The sequence below is a fragment of the Macrotis lagotis genome, chromosome 1 (genome assembly GCF_037893015.1).
Source record: "Macrotis lagotis isolate mMagLag1 chromosome 1, bilby.v1.9.chrom.fasta, whole genome shotgun sequence".
Classification (NCBI taxonomy): domain Eukaryota; kingdom Metazoa; phylum Chordata; class Mammalia; order Peramelemorphia; family Peramelidae; genus Macrotis; species Macrotis lagotis.
This window is the reverse complement of record NC_133658.1, coordinates 151,463,760-151,486,021: the sequence shown is the minus strand read 5'-3', so window position 1 is coordinate 151,486,021 and position 22,262 is coordinate 151,463,760. Positions and strand designations below refer to the sequence as shown.

The 22,262-nt window shown below is 39.2% G+C and overlaps 1 protein-coding gene across 3 annotated transcripts in view; it reads right to left on the bottom strand.

Moving 5' to 3' along the window:
- The window catches only part of SLC39A14 (solute carrier family 39 member 14), a 51,989-nt gene that overhangs the window by 8,066 nt on the left and 21,661 nt on the right, over positions 1 to 22,262 (bottom strand). The window contains exons 1-4 of one of the 3 annotated variants that reach the window (XM_074209140.1): positions 11,354 to 13,513; positions 7,639 to 7,911; positions 4,778 to 4,964; positions 3,661 to 3,830 (exon numbers count right to left, since the gene is read on the bottom strand). In XM_074209140.1, coding sequence (XP_074065241.1) covers positions 3,661 to 3,830; positions 4,778 to 4,964; positions 7,639 to 7,896 — 615 coding nt within the window. In that variant the 5' untranslated portion in view covers positions 7,897 to 7,911; positions 11,354 to 13,513. Of the gene's footprint in view, positions 1 to 973; positions 1,144 to 3,660; positions 3,831 to 4,777; positions 4,965 to 7,638; positions 7,912 to 11,353; positions 13,514 to 22,262 lie in introns of those variants that run through there. The other 2 variants (XM_074209139.1, XM_074209141.1) reach the window with 2 other exon arrangements.

Here is a 22,262-nt window from a genome sequence, read left to right as displayed (position 1 = left end):
TTTTCCAAGAACGTCATTATATACCAATAAGCTTGAACAATCAGTAGACAATCTGAATGTACAGAATAATTGAGGTCAGGATAAATTGTTGTGCCACTTAAGAGAGCCAAATCACTTCAAAGACATGCTGAGTAAGATATAGGTAACTAATCTCTCTCCTTCAACATCAACTGTGAACTGCAGTCATTGCACCAGGAAGAAATTGAAATATCTAGCTCCTACTCTCTTCTATGCTCCTAACTTGGGTAAATCACTTACCTTTCTTATCTAAGAGAGGATTACCTGCCTTATCTCTCACAAGGTTGTTATAAATTTCATGTTGAGAAAACAGACATGAACACACTCTGTAGAACAAATACAAACATGGACTTGTATTCTTTGGGATCTGTCTCAATTATAGTTAGGCTCAAATATGCCAGAAACAATTGACTGAGGAAATCTCATGAATTGGAGAGGGAGGAAGTAACTGGTTACACCACAATCAAATTGAGGCTCTCAGAAACTGATTACCAAACTTTCTAAATATTTGCACACTGTTCCCCCCCTGTGGAGAGCATGCCAGTTCAGCTGTGCAAGGGGGCAAAGGTGCCACCAACACATGTAAATCCTGACCATGAATGACCTCATCTTAGTTACCTTTGCTCTACACCCACCCTTCTAAAAAGAGAAGAATGAAGTTGTTAAGGAAGACTTGTATTCTGGTGGCTTCTCTTATTTCTTTACTCCAGAAACCAACTAGACCTTTGAGTTGAACCTACACAGATTATTTGTGGTTGAGAGAGAGCCAAGAGCTCAAGCAGGGGATAACAGGAGAGCATCTAGTAATCTCTATCAGATTGAGTCCTAATTCAAACTAAAGGCAGGACTCAAGAGTTCTCTCCACACCTTCCATGAAAGTGGAAGGTTCCCCACTAGAGCCCACCCATCCACCCGAGACCAGATCTCCTCCCATGTGGGAAGGTCCTCGGCATACCTCAGGGATGAGCTGGAAGAGGGCATTGGAGTAGAGGGTTCCAATCGCCAGAGCTATGAAGTAGAGCAGCAGCCTCTTGTAAAAAGTCTTCTTCATGAAGGGCACCACGCTGGCCCCGACGAGGGAGCAGAGGGAAATGACGGTCACACAGAGGAGACCGTATCCCCACACTGCAGTCGGGAGGCCAACCCCACCCAAAAGGAGAAAGGGAAAGGGAAAAGGACCCAAAAGAAGAACATCCCATAGGTTTTGGAGGATTAGAAATGAGGAGAGAAGGGGAAAGGGTTTGTTTGGTGTCCAGAGAGAGGCAGAAAAAGTAACAGGGGGGAAAATGAAGAATCAGAGATAGGGAGAAATAGGGGGGGAGAGAGAAAACAGAACATTTGTTAGTGATTTGAGTTGGAAAAAATTTTAATGAATTGATTCAGATTGCAATGAGGAGTTTTAAGAAGGCCTTCGAGCCCTTAAATTCATATTTTCTTCCAAGTGATTCTCCCAAAAGCTGTTGCAGTCAAATTTGCCAACTTCTGAATGAAGAATAGTGTGGTTACACATGTCATGAGCTCTTTCTATGACCATGGAAGATTTTGAAGCCAAAGGCTCTTGCTTCTTTGAAGCATCAGTAGGTGGAGCAGGCAGAACTCCATCTGGTACTTTTGCCCGGTAAATCCAGTCTCATGTATGTATCCACACACATTTCTATTATTTGGATTAGTAAGGGAAGTTAAATACAAACCAAATTTATGGGCAGATTAAGATGGAGCAATTAGAAGGAGGGTCTTATATTCTAGATTTGTCTAATTCTCTTTTTTTGGGAGACTTTAACTTAGAAGACAGAGCTCTAGGACTGCCCAGATCATTGTACAATTTCTCCTTCAGCACTTCCCAGTGTCACACACTCCAAGTCCCAGTTCCTTCACAGATCCTGAGCCACAGCCACCATCTTGAATTAGGCTATGTCAAATACTGGTTGCTAGCAGGATCCCAGAAAATAGTACCTGTGAACTGTGATAGGAGTGGAGCATATGGACAATCATTTCATTTCTACTCAATTAGGCAAAAGAGGCATTTCATGTCAAATTAGAAAATAAAATCAAACTTTTAGAGCTGTAAAAACAATAACCCAAGAAGATGAGGATTTGCCTTAGTCAGGGCATATTTGATGAGCTCACTGCCAAATCTGAGGTCAAACAGAGAAGCCTCATTTGGCTTTGTGAATATTTTGGGTGGGCACATGTGGGCTTTCAGCCTCCACTATAGGAATGGAACCTTCTCATCTAACAATCTATAATGTTACATTATGTTATGAAACCTTTGTATGGGAAACTGGAAGGTAGGTAATGTACAAAAACCGTAGACTTTGCTAAGGCAATGAAATGAAAGGGACTTTAGAGGCCAGGCAAACTAATTTTTCTGAGAAAAGGAACAAAGGTTCACCTGCCCTTGACTCAAAACTAGTTGAGTTTCCCAGAAGTGCTTCTGAGGGAAGAAAAAATTCATCTGATTATGGACTTCATTCCTAAAAGGAATAGTGCAGAAGTTCAGAGATTTCCAAATTTTATTTGGCCAAAGCATGAAGCTCTGTTAGTTCTTTACTTAGGGGTTACAAAGGGCAGGTAGGGCCCTGGACCTTCAGTCAACAGTAAGGCATTGATTAAGAACTTACTTCCTGCCAGGCAGGAATTCCATTAAGAATATCATCAAATTGGGGGTCATTTTTACAGCTCTTGAATTACATAATTAAAAACCCAAAGTAATGAATGCTTAATAATTCACAAAAGCCCACTAAGCCATCAGGAAGCCAGCTCTATCAGCAAAGTGTCAAGATGCAAGGTCAAGGTAGTGAGTTGGTCAGTTGCTGTCAAAATAATTCTCCCTACCAACTTTTTCTGGGTTTATTCTCTTCTTTGTTTTATGTACAGTTTTCTGAAGTCCGTAACTAGAACCATCTTGCACCCCTTATGTCAGTTCTATCAGCCAGATTGTGAATGATCTTCCTTCCTTTCCCAGATCCACATTTCATCTTTTAGGAGTTTTCCTTGTAGTTGTGCTCCTCAGGATCATGAGTTAAGGGCTGATCTCCCTTAGCATGAAGGCAGGAAGTTGCCAGAAGTACAGGCTGTCCTCTCATTATGGGAATGAGAACCTAAGGAATATACTGCTTCTGATACAGGACAGTGGGATAGTCTCAAGGTCAGGAAGACCTCAGTTTGCATCCTGCCTCTTGATAGATTTTAAGTGCCTTAAAGGCAATTTTGAAGGCTATAATTTGCAGAGGAATTGCTGATCTGTATTAGTGGAGGGAATTTCCACAACTGGAGTTCTCCATGCTGATGAAATCATAGGTTTGAATGAAAAAAAAAAAGATAAGTCAAGGTACATTGGAACTCTAAATAGAGGAAGGAAGGAATAGGGAAGAAACTTGCACCTGACATTGCCTGAAGAGACCAGAGACAAATTTGAGAGGTTTCTGGGATTATGGAAGAATAAGAGAAGGTCCTAGAGATGCAACAGGAAGAAGAATCATTTTTGGTGTTGAGGCTCAGCCCACAAGAGAAATTTTATTTTCTGGATGGCAATTGGATGAGTGAATGGGATGAAGTGAGAGGGGAAAGTCAGCTGATGGAAATCCCAGCTGTCGACGCAAAAAGAAAACTATGTTTTTGTTTTTTTCTAGTCTACTACACCTCTGGGATCAGCTGGAAGAGTGCATTAGAGAGCAGCGTTCCAATGGACAAGGCGATGAAATAAGTGAGGACACGGCTGAAAAAGGTCTTCTTGGTGCAGGGCAGGACGAGAACTCCCAGGAGAGAAGCCAGGTTAATCAAGGACACACTGAGGAAACCAAAGCCCCACACTGTGAAGGAACAAAAACAGATGGCAGCCCTGGTTACCAAGGGCAGGGGGAGAGGATGGCAGACGGCTCTCAGGGCTTCTGCTGGGAAGGAGAGCCCAGGCCAACACCCACATGTTCTTGGAACCAACCAACCAATACTTGGGCAATACCTGCTCTGCGTTGAGCCCTGTGGAAGAGGCAAAGAAGTCAAAGGCATGGTGGTCTCTACTCATGGGGAACTTACAGTCTAAAGAACTAAAGACACAAATGTGCAAAAAGTTTGAAACTGAGTAGTGAGTTAAAAAATAATAATAGACAATGTGAGAGATATCACAAGGCAGTATGTGAGTAAGCTTGATAATGACTCAATGATTTTGGAAGAGGGAAAAACTAATGTGAGCCAGAGTGGTTAGTGAAGGACAAGGCTGGGTGGAACAGGGAAAGGAGGACTTAAATTGGACAGGATTTAGTTTACAGAGAGGACGGTCCAAGAAGACACAATGGACATGATCACAGAAGGGGGGGGGGGGGGCAACAGAAGTTACTAAGAGACAAAGTGCAGTTTGGTGGGAAGGAAGCATTTGTGTAGGAAAGTTATTAGAGATGAGTCTAGAAAGGTAGAATGGATCCAGTCTGTGGAGGGCCTCGAAGGAAAGTTTAGATCACCTCTTATTTTGTTCTCCATTTTTAAAATCTGGCCAAATAGGAGTATTCAATTCTCAGGCCTAAAGACAGGCCTATAATGTGAGTATGACAACATGTTTGGTCAGAATCAGCAATAGAGAGAATAACTGATAGTATAGTTGTTCCTCTCTGCATCATTGTACCCTGGGCCAGGCAGGTACTAGGAAGGGGAGACCAGGGCAACATCACCAAGCCACCTGTGGTGGTGCACAAGGAATGCTGAGGAAGCCCAGAGGGAGGAGCGACCTTGTCGTCAGACACCCTGTCTCTCACGGATTGCTTACCTTCAAGTGCACTCGGTTTCCCTTCCTCTGTCTGCTCATCCTCCTCATTCTCCTGGTTCTCCAATGTACAGGCTCGGGAGTCCAGCTGCTGCAGGATTGTGGGACAGAATTCCTGGAACTCAAGCTTGCTGATCCTCGACTGGTTATTGAAATTATGGGCAACAAAGAGGTCTGCAGAGCTAAAACACTGGTGAGAAAAGTGGGGAGAACAGAAAAAACAAAGTTCCCCATGAATCCAAAAACTTTGCTTTTTCTTTACACAGAAACCTCACTCAGAGGTCTTTCAAAAAGAGAAGACAGTTTTCCACATTCATGGAAATTTAGAAATTTCCAATTTTTCTGGTGATGAAGTTGCTTTGAAAGTCCAGAACTCTTCCCTTGACCTTTAGAGGCCAATTATATCCAGGAATTGCAGCTATGAATTAGACATCCACTCTATTTCCCATTTTCTCCAAACCTCCCCTGGCTTCTTCATAAAAAAAAAAATCAACAACAACAAAACAAGACAGGTTAAAGGCTCACTATGACCTGGCTCCACCTACATACAATCATTTCTGCTATAGTGCTTACTTCTAAAACCTGAATTTGTTCCAACACAATTGCAACATTAGGCAGCATTTTGGATATTATTCAAATGTCACGTTTGCTTATACTTGATTTTGAGAAACAACTGAGAATAGAGAAAATTGCAGCATGCTTCACAATAACTCACAAGTTGCAACCCTTCTAACACCCACTTCCACAAGCAAACTTCAGAGCTTTATCAAGGGGAAGTGCCTCATTTATTGTCTATCTTCTGATACAGCAGGAGCTGAGAGAAGAGAATTGGTCTGATTCTTCTCCACCTCCAACTCCAACCTTCCACCATGGTTAAAGTACCTAGTCCAACCCTTGGAAACTGGGAAGCAGGCTACGTTGCAGCATTTATATATTTCTCCACCATCTAAGCTGTATAAAAAATGTACTATCCAGTTCCAATGCTTTTTCATGTATCTCTGATGAAGTTTTTGAGTGTTGTAATTTTAACACCATTTTCCCCATAAGCCCCTTGGTTTTTATTTTGAGATTTTGCATATCATAGTCCTTTTGGGGAATGCAGTATTATACTGAATTATAGCAAAGTGACTTTGTGACCTTTTTGTTCACTTCTACTCAGGAATATGAATCCACTATTATGATATAATTCAATAAACATAAGTGCCGACTATTCATAAAGCACTGGGAATATAAAAATGAAAAACTACAGTCCCTGCCAATAATAATAATAATAATAATAATAACAATAATAACTAGCATTTATATAATATTTTAAGTTTTACAAAGCACTTCATGTGTTATCTGCTTACCTCTGTGAGGTAGGTGATATTATTACCTTCAGTTCATAGATAGGGAAACTGAGGCTGGGTCACACAGCTAGTAAGTGTTTGAAGCAAGAATCACAGTTAGATTCTCCTGACTCTAAGCCCTCCTTATCCTTTCTGTTCCCTAGTTTCCTGAAGCTCATTCAATGGTTTTAGAGGGATATAGCACAACTGAGATAAGGCAAGGCATAATAGGGTCAAAGGAAAGAACTAAACAAAGAGGGATCTCAAGTCACTTTGAGAAGGGAGATCAGGGAAAGCTTCAGAGCAAAGGCAACACCAGAATGAAGCCTTAAGTCACAGAAATGAAGAGTCACTGATCTAGACAAACCCACACCCAAGAGGATTCTCTACTGTACTGGGACAAGTATCCAGGGTGGAGGCACCCAACCCCTGCCCAGCCCCCAGTGTGAATAAAAAGATGAGTCTAACCCCTCTTCTACCTTACATGTTCCCCTAGACTCTGGCTGCAGAATGAATCCTCACTACAGCATGCCCTCCAGTCTCATCTCCACCTTCATCACCCTCCTCCACAAGGGGTTGAACTGACCAGACCACTGTCATGTTTTCAGACTCCTCCACCTCCCTTCCCAAAGGAATACATCATGTGTTGTGCATCGTGAAAAACTTATAAGTAGTAGGCAGGAGTATGAATACCATTTTACATACTTTCTAGTTCAGTGACCCTCTCTGAGCTTTAGTTTCCTCATCTGTAAAACCTCTCTGAAGGGGTTTCTATCTCTTTAACACAGCAGTGTCATTTTGGTTTTCTTTCATAATGAAGAACAAGAATCAACCAATGAGGATCAAATGACATCATACAAGTGAAAGTGCTGCACAAACTTTTTGAGGGAGTTCAGACCTCTAAGCCCATAGTTAATGCTTTCCAAATGCTCTCTCTCTTCTGCATCTTTTGCCCTAGGTCCAGGGCTGACATTCATTAGCTGTATGACCTCAAGTGAGCTGCTTTGTGGCTTAGGATCTCAATGGCCTCAGCTGTAAAATGGACTGGGAAGCAAAAACTTTTTTTTTCTGGAAGTCTAATAACTATATTTCAATATAATTGGTTTCCTTTCGATCAATGTATTTTTTTGTTTTATGCAATTATAAATATGATTCTGAGGAGTCCATAGACTTTACCAGACTAACCACAACAGGGATCCATGACCCAGAAACAGTTAGGAATCCCAGCACTAGATGATCTCTGAGATCTCTTCTAGCTTTGATGCTCTAAAATTCTCTAAATTTTAGCTTCCTTATTTATAAAATTCAGATATTGGTTTGATAGCTTAAAACTGCATTAAGACTGTATAAAATAAGACTCTCATGAGGAGAAGCCTTTGCAAACCTTAAAGGACTAGAGAAAGATAAATTACTATTACTACTATTATTAAGCCAATACTGAAGACTCAGTACTGAGTCCATTGACAAATGGATGAAGAAATCAGCTTTTTGTCAGCTACTCCTTCTTGTGCTGGATAAGATAGAAAGCATGTTTACCCTAGAAAGATTCCTCTGTTCCAACTCTGGCTGGGTGATATTGTCCCTTCCAACCCCTACATCAAGGTGATTGAGTAGGGCCTTCAGTTGCTGCAGGGTGAGGGTGTCTGCTTCACCATAGCGATTCATGAGGTCTTGAAGGAAAGAGGCAGCAGTGATGGCTGATGGTCCAAGAGACGAGGCACTTGATCTGGAAGCAATGCCCAGGAAGTATAGCAGCATTAACAGGAGTCTCTGGGGGGTTTGGTGTAGCTTCATGGTGACCAGATGAGGCTACAAAAAAGAAGAATTAAGTACTAATGAGTCTCTGTCTTTCACAAGCCAACAAATCAGTTTGCCCAATTTCTTCATTCCTTCTATGCCATTCTCCTCACTCAGGTTCAAAATCTGGATATTACCTCTGACTTTTTTTTTAAGTGATTGTTTTCAATGAACAAGCATTTATTTTCTCTCTTCTCTACCCCATCCCCTTATTGTTATTAAAAAAGAAAAGCTATCTAACAGATAAACATAGCCAAGTACAACAAATTCTCATTAGCCATGTCCAAAAATGGAGATCTCCCACTTCATTACCTCTGGATTATGGTAGACTGTTGCAAAGATCATTCTTGGGCTCATCACTGTTTGTCTTTATAATGTTATTATTGTGTAAGTTATTTTCCTGGTTTTGTTTACTTTGCTCTGTATAAGTTCGAACAAGCTTTCCCAGGTGTTTCTGAAATTATTCTTTTCATCATTTCTTAAGCTACAACAGTGTAACATCCCATTCATAACCTTTGACTTTTCCTACTCTTTCATCCCTAATATAGAATCAGCCAAGTCCCATCAATTCTCCTTAATGATTGCTTATTACTCTATCAGTTCCAAACTTCTCTGCCTAATTGTTAAAATGCTTTATAGGTGCAACTAAGTGGTGCAGTGGAGAGAGCACTAGCCCTGGAATCATTTAGACCTGAGTTCAAATATGATCTTAGACACTTACTGACTGTGTGACCTTGGACAAGTCACTTAACTTGATTGCCTCCAAAATAAAATAAAGACCTTTATAATAGACTGCACCTTACTTAGTATTTTCTAATACTTCATTACATAATTTTTAGCCTACTAGTGGAGGGAAGCTAATAAGGAAGAAATATGAAAGAAATTTTATTTATTATTCTTATTCTTATTATCAGGAAATGAGGATAAGACAAAAAGGTAGAGACGAAACTAGGCAATGCTGCTGAAATAATGATAAAAGGAAGAAAAAGGCAGGTAAAATTTTTTTAACAAAACTATCAGTTCACAACTTCACCATCACATGACTGAAAGATATGAAGAATATAAAAAACCTTTTACATAATGTTTGTTGTTTATGAAAAATAATTGTAAAAAAGACACCTTACAGGTTCCAGCCTTATTGTCACAAATGATTCCTGGGTATAAAAAATTAGAGATAATGTGATTATTGATATGAAGCAGATTCTAAAACAGGGAGGCACATGCTTGCAAAAGGCTTTTGTGCACAATTATAGAGAATGTGAAGGGCAAATGGGTTTCTACAGATGCTTTTGTTTGCAAATGACACTGCTTATTGCATCAAATCCTGGAATATTCTTGTTGTTTGTTACTGTGTTTCAAGTTGAGCCCAACTCTCCATGACCCTACTTGGTTTTCTTGGCAAAGATACTGAGGCAATCAGGGTTAAGTGGCTTGCCCAGGGTCACATAGTAAATGTCTTAGGCTGAATTTGATTTCAAGTCCTCTTGACTTCAGGCCCAGCACTCCATCCACTGCACCACCCAGCTGCCCCAATACTCTAGAGCATACTAAATAAGATCCATAAACACTTGGGGCAGCTAGGTGGTGCAATGGATAAAGCACTGGCCCTGGAGTCAGGAGGACCATAAGCACTAAACAGTTGGGCCTTCTGAAAATAAAATAAACTTTAATTTTAAAAAGAAAATAAAAGATTTGGGCCTAACAATTGATACAGATAAAACCTAATGGATGAAGAGTAACTATTGTATAGACTCTAATATTCAGGTGGCTAGAGAATCCATGTAACTAATATATTTGTATACACATCTTGGACAAAAAACTGCAGATGGTCAAAGGGATAGATGGACCTTTTATTCCTTTAATTAACTCTTTAATTTCTCTTCAGAACTGATACCTTCTTTAGAATTTACTAAGTCCTGAGAAATGTTCATTCTTAGAGGATGGCTCTGATTTCCGATTTCTGACCTTGGATAAGTCCATTCTGCTGAATAAGGAGTAAGATTAGGTGCTGAGTCAAGCACCATCCAGCGTTACTGACTGTAGCTCCTCTTTATAAAGCAATTTAAGTTCTAATAAAACACTTCTATGCAACACCCCTGCAAGGTAGATAATGTAATTTTTATTCCCATTTTACAGGTGAGAAAACTGAAACTCAAGGAGGAAATATGACTTCCTGAATCACAGAATTAGGAAATTTCGTTGTTGAGATTTAAATTTTAGACCTTCTAGCTCCAAAGTCAGAAATCTTTCCACTGATTCAGCCGGCATCTACACTTGGTATTTACTAAAGTCAGTAATGAAAATGAGTGACCAAGTTGGGTAACACCACTGTGGGTCCAAACAGAGCTGTCATTATAAAGCCAAGAAAAGGGGAAAATTTTTTCCCCAAGTGACTCATAAACTGGCACCAAAAAAAGATTCTCAGAGAAGAGTTAGTGCCAGACATACTCTGAGTTTAAAGCAGCAGGACTGCCAGCTCCCAAAGTGACTACTTTGGAATACAATAATCCTAGGGATGGATAAATTCTGGTCTGTTTAGTAAACATTCACACATACAAAATCAGTCTTTACTTTTCATGGTCATGCCAGCTGCAAATAGAACTGCAAGGTTCTTTGGGTTTTGGAAGCAATTTTAAGAAAAACTATGTGATCTAGTTCTCCTCTCTAGAATTTCCAAGAGTAGAGATGAGGCTCTTTCCCATCCCTGCCCTAACCCAGTCAGTGCTTCCAACAGAAGCAAATCCAATTAAGGGATTTAGTGATGAAATAGACTTTGTGCTAGATTTGGAGTCAAAAAGAACTAATTTTCAAATCCCCTCTTTGGACACTTCCTAGCTGTATGTGATCTGACTAAGAAGATTAAACTTTGTCAGCCTCAGTTTCCTCAACTGTAAAATGGGGATAACGATAACATTTACATCTCAGGTAATAATAGGAACTACCACACAGATTTTACTAGCTATTATAACTATTACTAACTATGGCTCAAGCCCAGGTTTCAATACTAACTGACTGTTCCTTTTTTAAGAGCAGGTGGGTGGAACAGTGGATAGAACACCTGGCCTGGAGTCAGGAAGATCTGAGTTTAAGTCTAGCCTGGAACACTTAACCCAAGTCACTTAATCCAGCTTGCTTCAGTTTCCTCCTCTATAAAATGAACTGAAGAAGGTAATGGTGAACCACTACAGTATCTTTGCTAAGAAAACCCCAAATGGGACCATGAAGAGTTGGGCACAACTGAACATTACCTCTTTGTCTGAGGAATTTTAAAGTGGGGTATATGAATTTTGAATATACTTTCCCATTGTAATCCTTTGTATTTTATCTTATGCATTTTAAAATATTATTTTGAGAAAAGGTCTGTAATCCACAACAGAGAGTCAAAAGGGTCTAAGACATACACAAAAAAGTGTTTAGAATCTCTGCTCTGATCTAACTTAATTTATGAACTCACATTAACCTAAAGGGATTCCATCATTTCTCCTTCCCTGGATCCCTCTGCCTCAGGCCCTTGGCAGAGTATGGGGCCCTTCCACAGTAAAGAGATTTCCAAAGCCTCAGATACAGGAATCAGGATCTTAACTCTGTCTGTCACTCCCCCATCCACCTGGAGCAGCCAGGGAGAGGAGCTAGAGGTCCGGGTCTCACTTCCTCTGCTTATGAAGCTTGACATTTCTGGGGGAGAAGGGGTGGAAATACAGTGAGGAAAGTAAAAACAAAATAATCCAGAAGGGAGACAAGATTAAACCAGCAGTCGGGCTCCTCATCATCAACCAATATTTACCAACGCCCACTGTGTGCCTATCTATACAAAGGAAGGTTTGCAGAGTAAGAGACAGGGGTCACTGCCCTCAGGAGGAGGGAAAGACAAACAAGCAACTTCTTCTTTAGGAACACACTGGGCCCCTTAAGAGGGAGACTAAGTGCAGAGACGGCTGGAGCCAGCACAGAGGAGAGGGTGGGGTCTTGTGTGTGGGGGTTCTCAATTCCAGTCTGATTCCAGTCAAGTGTAAAGGAGTAAAGCAGCCAATGGTCCAGCTCATGCCTTCTCTGACTGGGGCTTCCAAAGCAAACTCAACACCAGGAAGGAGAAAGATTTCTGATTCAAAGGAAGAAAAATGTGGCAAGAAAGAAAAGAAGTAACACTTCATGATGTGTTTCCATTGGGGTACAAATGGAAGAGGACCACTTTTCCTTCTGGGTCCAAACCACCACACACCTCATCCAGCTCATCCATTTACATAGGAATCTCCTTCACCCACTTATCCAATTAAGTGGCCAAATCTTGCTATTTTGATCCTCAGAGTACCTCTTACATAAGTCTTCTCTCACAAAGCCACCATCATATCTCCTGTGGATGACTGTAGTAGTTTCCTGGCCTCAAAATTTCTCTCATTCTAATTCATTATTTGCATCAGTACTAAAGTACAGATCTTATCACATCAATCCCCTACTCAGTGAACTCTAGTACACCCTGCTGGGGCAGCTAAGATGTCTCAGTGGATAGATCATTGGAACTGGAGTCAGGAAGAATTGAGTTCAAACCCAGCCTCAGATACTTACTAACTGTATGATCCTAGGCAAGTCAGTTAGCCTCTATTTTCCTTAAACCACTGGAGAAATTACTCTAGTATCTTTGCCAAGAAAGTCCCATGGAGAGTCTTGATGTCCTATGGTCCATAGGGTGACAAAAATTTAGACGTGACTGAACAACAACCTCATTACCACTTCTAGGTTCAAATATATAAATTTCTCTAGGCCCAAACTTACCTTTCCAGTCTTATTAAAAATTATTCCACTACAAACTCTACAGGTCCAATGCCATTTCCTATCTCCATGCGTTTGCATTTGGAGGGGAGAGAAATAGGAGAAGTCTACAAAGGTAGGAAGGTGAAGAGCTTTAAATACCAAACAAAGGACTTTATATATTTGACCCTGGAATGTGTAATATGGACCTATTCGAGTTTATTGAGTTAGGAGAAGGTGACATAATCAAAATTATACTTCAGGAAGGTGACTTTGAAAAATTGTAGAGAGAACAATTAGAAGGTTATTGCAATAGTCTCAGCATTTCATTTTGTGGTGCCTCAAGCTCCGCCACAAAAGTCACAAACTGTGATGTCGCAATTTAAATAGTAATTTAGAAAAAAGGGATTTTCATCAGTGCCAGGCAACATTCTTAGGATTCATTTTAGGGTGAGATGGACTACAAATGAACCCAAATTATGCATGGGCCATATGGGACAAAGGAGTGCTATTCCTTAGAATGAAGAAGGCTTTGCAGCATTTCTTGAAACTATACATGATCCCCAGAGCTAATTCTAGGATATTTAGAACTGATGCAACCCCTGACTCAGCTTCTTAGATAAGATGATAGAGAGAGGCAGCATGGTTTGGCAGAAAAACACTGAAGCCACCTAGGAAATATGAAAGGGACAAATTCAGAGAAACCTGTGAAGAGTTGTATGAACTGATACAGAGGAAAGCAAGCTGACCAGGAGAGTAATTCACTCAGTAACAACATTATAAAGAAAAACAATTTAAAAAGATTTAAGAACTCTGAGACTGAGAGAGAGACTGCCAAGCTCTGTCTTCTGTCCTTGGAACAGGACTCTGGGGTTCTGACCACATTCAGATCCTGATCATAGTCTGGACCCCCATAGAACAGCACCCCCCCTACCTCGGCCCTGTGGCAGAGGGGTGCGCTTATGGTCATTCAAAGACCAAGAGGGAAGACAGAGCCTCACACACGGAGATCCTTGTGCGGGGTGCCCCAATAATACTCAAAAGCTCAGGAAGTACCCCCAAACCAGGCACAGGCTGGAGAAATAAGTAAGCAGAGATAAAAGAGGAACACCATTAAGAAATACTTTGATCACAAGAAGGATCAAAACACTCAATCTGAAGATGTGGAAGTACAAGCTCCTGCATCTAAAGACTCCAAGAAAAAAACAGAAATTGGGCTCAGGCTATGACAGAGCTCAAAAAAGACTTTGAAAATCAAGTGAGGGAGATAGAAGAAAAATTGGGAAAAGAAATGAGAGAAATGCAGGAAAAACATGAAAATGAAGTCAGCAGCTTAGTCAAGGAGATCCAAAAAAATGCTGAAGAAAATAATATGTTATAAAAGACAGCATAGGTCAAATGGATAAAACAGTTCAAAAAGTTATTGAGGAAAAGAATTCTTTAAAAAGCAGAACTAGACAGATAGAAAAAGAGAGAAGAAAGCACTCTGAGGAAAACAAATCCTTCAGACAAAGAAAATAACTGAGGGAGGCTGCTGATTTTATGAGAAATTAGGACACAATACTTCAAAACCAAAAGAATGAAAAATTAGAAGAAAATGTGAAACACCAGGGGCGGCTAGGTGGTGTACTGGATAAAGCACTGGCCTTGGAGTCAGGAGTACCTGGGTTCAAATCTGATCTCAGACACTTAATAATTACCTAGCTGTGTGGCCTTGGGCAAGCCACTTAACCCCATTTGCCTTGCAAAAACCTAAAAAAAAATGTGAAACATCTCATTGAAAAAACAACTGATAATGGAAAACAGATTTAGGAAGGATAATTTAAAAATTATTGGAATATCTGAAAGTCATGATCAGGAAAAGAGCTTGGACATCAATTTCAAAGAATTACTCTAGGAAAATTGCCCTGATATCCCAGAAGCAGAGGGCAAAAAAAGAAATGGAGAGAATCCACCAATCTCCCTGAGAAAGAGATCCAGAAAAAAAAAAAAAACCCAGGAATATTATAGCCAAGTTCCAGAACCCCCAAGTCAAAGAGAAAATATTACAAGCAGCCAAAAGGACACAATTCAAATATCATGGAGCTGCAGTCAGAATCAAACAGGACTTAGCAGCAACTACATTAAAAGCCCATAAGGCTTGGAATATAATATTCCAGAAGGTAAAAGAGCTTGGAATGCAACCAAGAATCAACTACCCAGAAAAACTGAATGTCCTCTTCCAGGGAAAAAAATGGACTTTCAATGAACCAGGGGAATTTCAAATGTTCCTGTTCGAAGGGCCAGAGCTGATCAGAAGGTTTGATCTTCAAATACAGGACTCAGATGAAGCATAGAGAATGGAGGAAAAGGGGAAAATATGAGGGACTTAATGATGATGAACTACATGTATTCCTGTATAGAAAAATGATACTGATAATACTCATATGAACCTTTTCATTTAATAGAGCAGGTAGAAGGAGCTTTTATAGATGAAGCACAGGAGAAAGCTGAATGTGAAGATATAATGTGGTGTAAAAATGGAGTCAGATAAAAGGGAAATGTAATGGGAGAAAGAAAAAGGAGAGGTGGAATAGGCTAAGATATTTCATATAAGATTTTTCTTTATTACAATGAGCTATTGCAGTGATATGGAAGGGGGGAAGGCAAGGGGGAATGAGGGAATCTTTGCTCTCATCAGAGGTGGCTAAGAGAGGAAACAGCATATATACTCAATGGGGTATAGACATCTGGAGTAAGAAGGAGTGAAGGGGGACAGGGGGAAGGGGGGGGATGTAAGTGACGGAGGAGAGGATGGACCATGGTGGGGAGTGGTCAGATATAACATATTTTCTTTTTTACTTCTTGCAAGGGGCTGGGATTAGATGGCCTGTCCGGGACCATAGGGCCGAGTGGATGCTGGGCCTAAGGGGTGGTATGTGGGCTCAGGGCCACTTGGCCCCAGGGCCAGGGATCTGTCTGCTGTGCCACTCAGCTACCCTACAGCAGAGTCAGAGTGAAAGGAGAGAGAAAATATAGTACATGGTAGTGGAGAAGTACAAATGGAGGGAGTTGTGATCAGCAATGGCAATGGTGGAAAAATGTGGAAGTAACTTTTGTGATGGACTTACAAAGAATGTGCAAGCCACTTAACCCCATTTGCCTGGCAAAAACCTAAAAAACAAACAAACAAAAAACAAAAAAACAAAAACAAAAACAAAAGAATGTGATCCACAGAGCTGATGGTGTTGGAACACAGACTAAAGCACCTTTTTTACTATTATTATTGTTTTTTTGGTGGGGGGTTGCAGGGCAAATGGGGCTGGGTGGCTTGCATGGGGTCATACAGCTGGGTGATGGTTGGGTGTCTGGGGCTGGATTTGGACTCGGGTGCTCCTGGCTCCAGGGCTGGTGCTCTGTCCACTGTGCCACCTGGCCATACCTACTATTATTATTTTTTTTATTTTAATTTTAATTTTTTCTCTCACCTTTACTTTATCGTTCATGAGCATCTATATTTTTTGGGAAGAAGGGAGTATTATGTTTACTCTTAAACAAGAATATTTTAGTAATGTATAAAAAACATTATTTGGACAAAATAAAATAAATAAATAAATGAATTTGGATGCTGTGCCATTTGTTGTAAAAAAAAAGTTTGAGTTTCTATGAAACTATTTTCTTAATGAAATTACATAGCTGTTAATACTATCTAATAATGGTGTTATTATTTCCCTTTTCCTTTCCTTAATAAACCATAAAAAAAGAAAAAAAGAAATAATCAATTTCAGAGAAATGATGATGAAACAATGTGACCTGCACAAATCACTTACCCTCTAAGTATTCTAGGCACCTTTAAGACCTTAAGTTGTAGAGAAGGTGCTGACCTCTAATGTAAAGGAATCCCCTTCACCAAGAAGTTCCCTACATCTATGTTTTTGAATGCATAAGATATATAATTTTACAAAGGAAACCAATTACATTGAATAAAAAAATTTTAAGTTTATGAACACCAGATTAAGAACACTTAGCATAAAACCATAAATGATTCCTTTTTTATGTGGGAAACCATTTCCCCAGCCTAAGTAATAGCAACATGTCATGGATACTTGGAGCTCTTTGGAGCTTTAAGACATCAGATGGAAACTGTAATTTAAAAGCACAATATCTGCCTCAAGAGATGAAACTCTTTTTTTCTATTTAACAAGAAATCTGTGTCTCATTGAAGAAAGGGATTGTCTTAAATTTCTTTCCTCTTGTATTTCTTCTTGTGCTGCACTTGTTCAGGGACCAGCCAGACCTTTGCATCTTCAGCAACTGAGTGGGCTGTATGCTAACCGGCCTTCCCTCTCTTGTCCTATAGCCCCTAAAGTGGCCATCAGTTGGCAGACCCTGGCCATTGTTACATGTCAGTTTAATTTCTGCCTTCTTCCCCAGCTGTTGGGATGCTGAAATGGAACATACTGGCTTCAAACTCTTTAAAAAACAAAAAAGAAATAATTCTTTTATCAGTCTCAATCGCTATCCTATCCTTTTAGGAAACAGTGAACAAATAATCTCATAAATTGCAAATAGCTGTAAGGAACAAGAAGCAAGATCCTTCAATTCAGTTTTAGAATTCATGAAATGAAAACAAGACAAGAAGCTTTTAAGAAAAATTAAGTTAAGGGAAGGAAATACTAAGTAGATACTAAATTCAGTTATTTCTATTGAAAGAGTTACATGTATTAAATTTTTGTTCCCTTAGGGCAATGGTCAGGTGGTTGTTGTTCAATCACATCTGACTCTTCATGACCCTGTGGACCATAGCACTCTAATGTTGTCCTTGGGAATTTTCTTGGTAAAGACACTGGAGTGATTTTGCCATTTTCTTCTCTAGTAGATTAAGGCAATTAGAGATTAAATCATTTGCCCAGGATCTCACAGGTATTATCTGAGGCTGTATTTGAACTCAGGTCTTCTGGATTACAAGCCCAGTGCTCATCCAATGAACCATCTCTCTGCTTCCAGAGGTTAATTGCCCTAATTATGGCTCTGGTTATAAAGCACTGCACTATGTAAGTCTAGGTTATTGTTTTTCATATTTGCTCTCTCTTATCTTCTTATCACTCTCCATCTCTCAGGGTCTAGTTCAAGTCTTTAAAAGGAAGAGATGATAATGATAGTAATAGAAAGCACTTATAGTCTCCTATTATGTGCTAGACACTATGATAAGTACTTTATCATCTCATTTAATCCTCACAGCAACCCTGAGATGGGCGATTATTCTCCTCAATTTACAGCAGAGGAAATTGAAGCAGACAAAAGTTAAGTTACTTGCCCAGGGTCATATAGCTAGCAAGTGCCTGAGTTCAGATTTGAATTCAGGTCCTCTTGACTCCAGGTCAGAACTCTTATCTAGAGGGCGGTGGGTCACAGGTTCTTTAGGTAACCATTCTCCAAGCCTAACCACTAAACTGGCTCTCCCTCTGCTAGCTTGAGTATCCAACATTTTCCCTTGCACCTTAAATCTGCTCTTCTCCACAATTGATGAAGTGCAATGAGACAGATCCTGGAGTCATGGGACCCAAAGTCAAGCTCCAGATCTATCAGTCACTGACTCTATGACTTCTGGAGGCCCCAGTTTCTTCTGTAAATCAAGGAGGAAACTCAATGAACTTCAATGATTCCCTATTTTCTTCTAAGATAGACTGTGAGCTGGAATGGATTTCCTCCTTGTAGGCAGCTGGGTGCACATAGTAGAGAGAGGGCTAGGCCTGGAGTCAAGAAGACTCATCTTCCTGAACTCATCAGTAAGAAATAAGATCAAAACTCTAGAACTGGAAAGGATCTTAAGAGGTCATTTAGTACAATCTGTTATCAGCCAATCAGCTGGGGGTACAAACACAAAAGATGATGCAAAATGCATTCTAAAAGGGCTTCCATGAAGGCAAATGGGAGGGAGTAAGGGCATTAGGAAGGCTTCAGGCAGAAAGTGAATGCATCTAGAAGGAAAAGATATGAAGGTGAGGAAATGTCATCAGAACAATAATTGTTCATTTGCTTCAGTCCTGACTTGCCTTTTTGTGTCCCAATTTGGGGATATCACAGTAGAGATACTGGAGTGGTATCCTAATTATTAGGAAGTTCTTCCCATGGCCTTCCTGAAACTTCCATTCATACACTGTCTCTTTGAGACAGAAGACAAGAGCAACCTAGTCCCTGATCTTGGCCACAGCCTTGAAATCCTTTTCCTCCCCTCTGTCCAGATAAAACAATGTAGCTACTTTGGAAATTTCAGAGAAGTTGGCCTAGAACTGGAGTGTGATGAGTGGCCACACCTCAGAACTAAAGAATAACAAATTGACACCCTTGCCATAAAGAAGAAAGCCTTTTCCCCCTCTTACCCTCACCCACATGCCTGTCTTCTTAGACTGCCTTCTATCTCATCTGGATCTGTCATATATATATGGTTATCTGCATCTTTACAACTTAAGCACCTTGAACCATTGTGGCCTTTCCCTCTATCACCAGCCCAATATCTGGCACCTAATAAATGCTCAATAAATGTTGATGGACTGATATAAGAAGGTTGTAGTTAAATTAGGGACTCTTAATTGGGGGTACAAGAACCTATTTTAAAAATATTTGGGGGGCAGCTAGGTGGCATAGTGGATAGAGCACCGGCCCTGGAGTCAGGAAGATCTGAGTTCAAATCCAACCTCAGACACTTAATAATTGCCTAGCTGTGTGACCTTGGACAAGTCACTTAATCCCATTGCTTTAAATAAATAAAAAATATTTTGGTAATTGGATTTTGATGTAATTGATTTCCTTTGATGTAATCAAATTTCCTTTTTATAAATTTTATCTTATGAATTTAAAACATTATTCTAAGAAGCATTACACTGCTGGAGGGGTGTATGATACACAATAAAAGCTTAAAAATCTCTAATAAAGATGCTGTAACTCACAGATTTTCCCATGGAAAAGCAAATGAATGTGTTGGAATAGGTTTTATCATGCATCCAAATGCAATAAAATAAATATAACTTCATGGGCCACCTGATCATTTTCCCCCTTCATGAGAAGCCCCTCCAAATTAGATCAACATATATTTTAATAACTGGATGATTTCAATGCAATGGTGAGCATGCTGCAGGGAGTAGTGAAAAATATGCTGAAGGAAAATGGCTGAGGATTTAGAAACAAAAAAGGATAGATCTGGATGCCTCAATCCTTTAATAATAAAGTTGGATCATTTGGGGAATGGCTGAACAAATTATGGTATATGAATGTGATGGAGTACTATTGTTCTCTAAGAAATCAAGAGCTGGCCAACTTCAGAGAAACCTGAAAAGATTTGAATGAAAGGATGCTGAGTGAAGTAAGTAGAACCAGAACATTGTACACACTAACAGCAACATTGTAACAATGATCAACCTTAATAGACTTAGCTCTTCTTAGCAGTACAACGAACAAAGACAATTATAAAGCACTTGTGATGAAAAATGCTATCCACATCCAGAGAAAGATCTTTGGAGTCTGAATGCAGACCAAAGCATACTATTTTCACTTTTTTTCCCTCTCATTTTTTTCCCCTTTTGTTTCAATTATTCTTTCACAACATGACTAATATGGAAACATGTTTAATATAGTTATACACGTATAACCCATATCAGATTAATTTCTGTGAAAGGGAGGAGGGAGGGAAGAGAAAAATGTGAAACTTAAAATCTTACCAGAATAAATGAATGTTGAAAACTATCTTTGCATGTTGTTGGAAAAATAAATAAATTAGAAAAAAAAGAATAAAGTTGGAAAATATGTGATCATGACAAGTACCTAATATCAGGAAAAAAGAAAGTGACTGTATCTTGACAGGAAATGACTATCCATGTGGGAGTCATTTCCCAAATCAGCTGTCAATGTACAAGTGGAATGTCAACTTATTAGAACAAGGATCTAAATCAACATTGAATAGGAAAAAAAAGATTAAAGAGAACAGACATTGCTGTTAAAAACAATTTAAGCTTAGACTAATATTTAAGTAAGCCACTGATGTGAAAAATATAGATGAAGGAAAATACATTGACTCAGACTAACAGAAATTCCTATACAACTTTAACCAATATAAATAATAGAGAACTAGAAACCATCTCAGACAGCACTTGTAAACACTTCGTCTTCTTTCCACCTAGAGAGGAATGGTGGCCAAGGGTAATGTTGGATTAGAGCACAAATTCACTTATGGAATCTTTCAGAGGAGGATGATGGAAGGCCATGAGCAGTACCATCTCATAAACATAACAAGTGTGGTAGAGAGGAAAACATTTTTAGAAAGCTTGGCATGAAATGTAATTAAACTAAATCATTCAAGAACACTAAAGTGGAAGGATGTCAGACAATCAATGGAATAGATGTATAAACCCTGATTTTCTTTGTCAAGAAAAACAGAGCCAGATTTGGTCTCTAATAACACCTCCCAGTGTGCTATGAGGAAGAAGCACTGGGGGAAAAAAGAGGGCAAAGGTAGGAAAGAAGAGATGGATGAAACCAAATAAAAAGTACAGGTTCAAATAATATAATTTTGAGGATATAGAGGGATGGAGTTTCAAGAGATCTGAAAGAAAGGAAGTATTAGGGGGGAAAATTGTAGATGGTATTACTAATGAATAAAGATGACTGAAAGACTTAACTTTTTGTTGCTTTCTTTACTAGATTTTTAAGTTTAACTAAAGGTCATTTTTGGCCTTTGATTTTCCTAAATTGTATTGACTTTTAAAGTAACAAGTAGTGTCCTGCCTCTATAATATTATCATGTATACACTGTTCAATTAGTTCTACTCACTTCACTATGCATCAGTTCAAAATTCTTCCCACTTTTCTCTGAAATTGTCCATTTCAGCATTGTTTTGCACAGTAATATTCCTCTGAATTTATATATCCTATTTTTAGTCCCCCCCCCAAATTTTTGGCATGGAAAGAACTGCCACAAATATTTTTATATACATAGGTCCTTTTCCTCTTTCTTTGATCTCTTTGGCAAATAGACCTAGTAGTGATATAGCTGGGTCAAAGTTTTATAGACCTTTGAGTTTTGGTTCCAAATTTCTTTCCAGAATGATTAGACTAATTCAGTTTCACCAGTGGTATACCAGTGAGTACTACATGTTATTTTTTTACAGCTCATCCAACATTCACTATTTTCTTCTTTTGTCAATCTTACAGATGTTAGGAGGAATCTCAAAGATTCTTTAATATACATTTTTGCTGATTATTAGCTACATTTTGTCATAGTATGGTTGACAGTTTGAATCTCTTTGCTATTCCTGTCCTTTCATCATTTATCTATCTGGAGAATGGTTCTTAGCCTTATAAATTTGAATCAATTCCTTTTATATCTTAGAAATTGACAAAACTTGTTGCAAAGTTATCTGTAAGGTTATTTGTAAGTTCACTTCTAAGTTTTTACCATATTAGGTTTACTTATATAGAAATTCAAATTAGCAATTAAAATTGTCCATCCTATCTTGTGTGATCTTCTTTACAACTATTTAGTCAAAAATAAACTCTAGTTACATTCTAAATATCAATCATAAACTCTAGTTATGTTCCAAAAGGAGCTAAATCCAGGAATCTGTTTCCTCAGTCTTCATCCT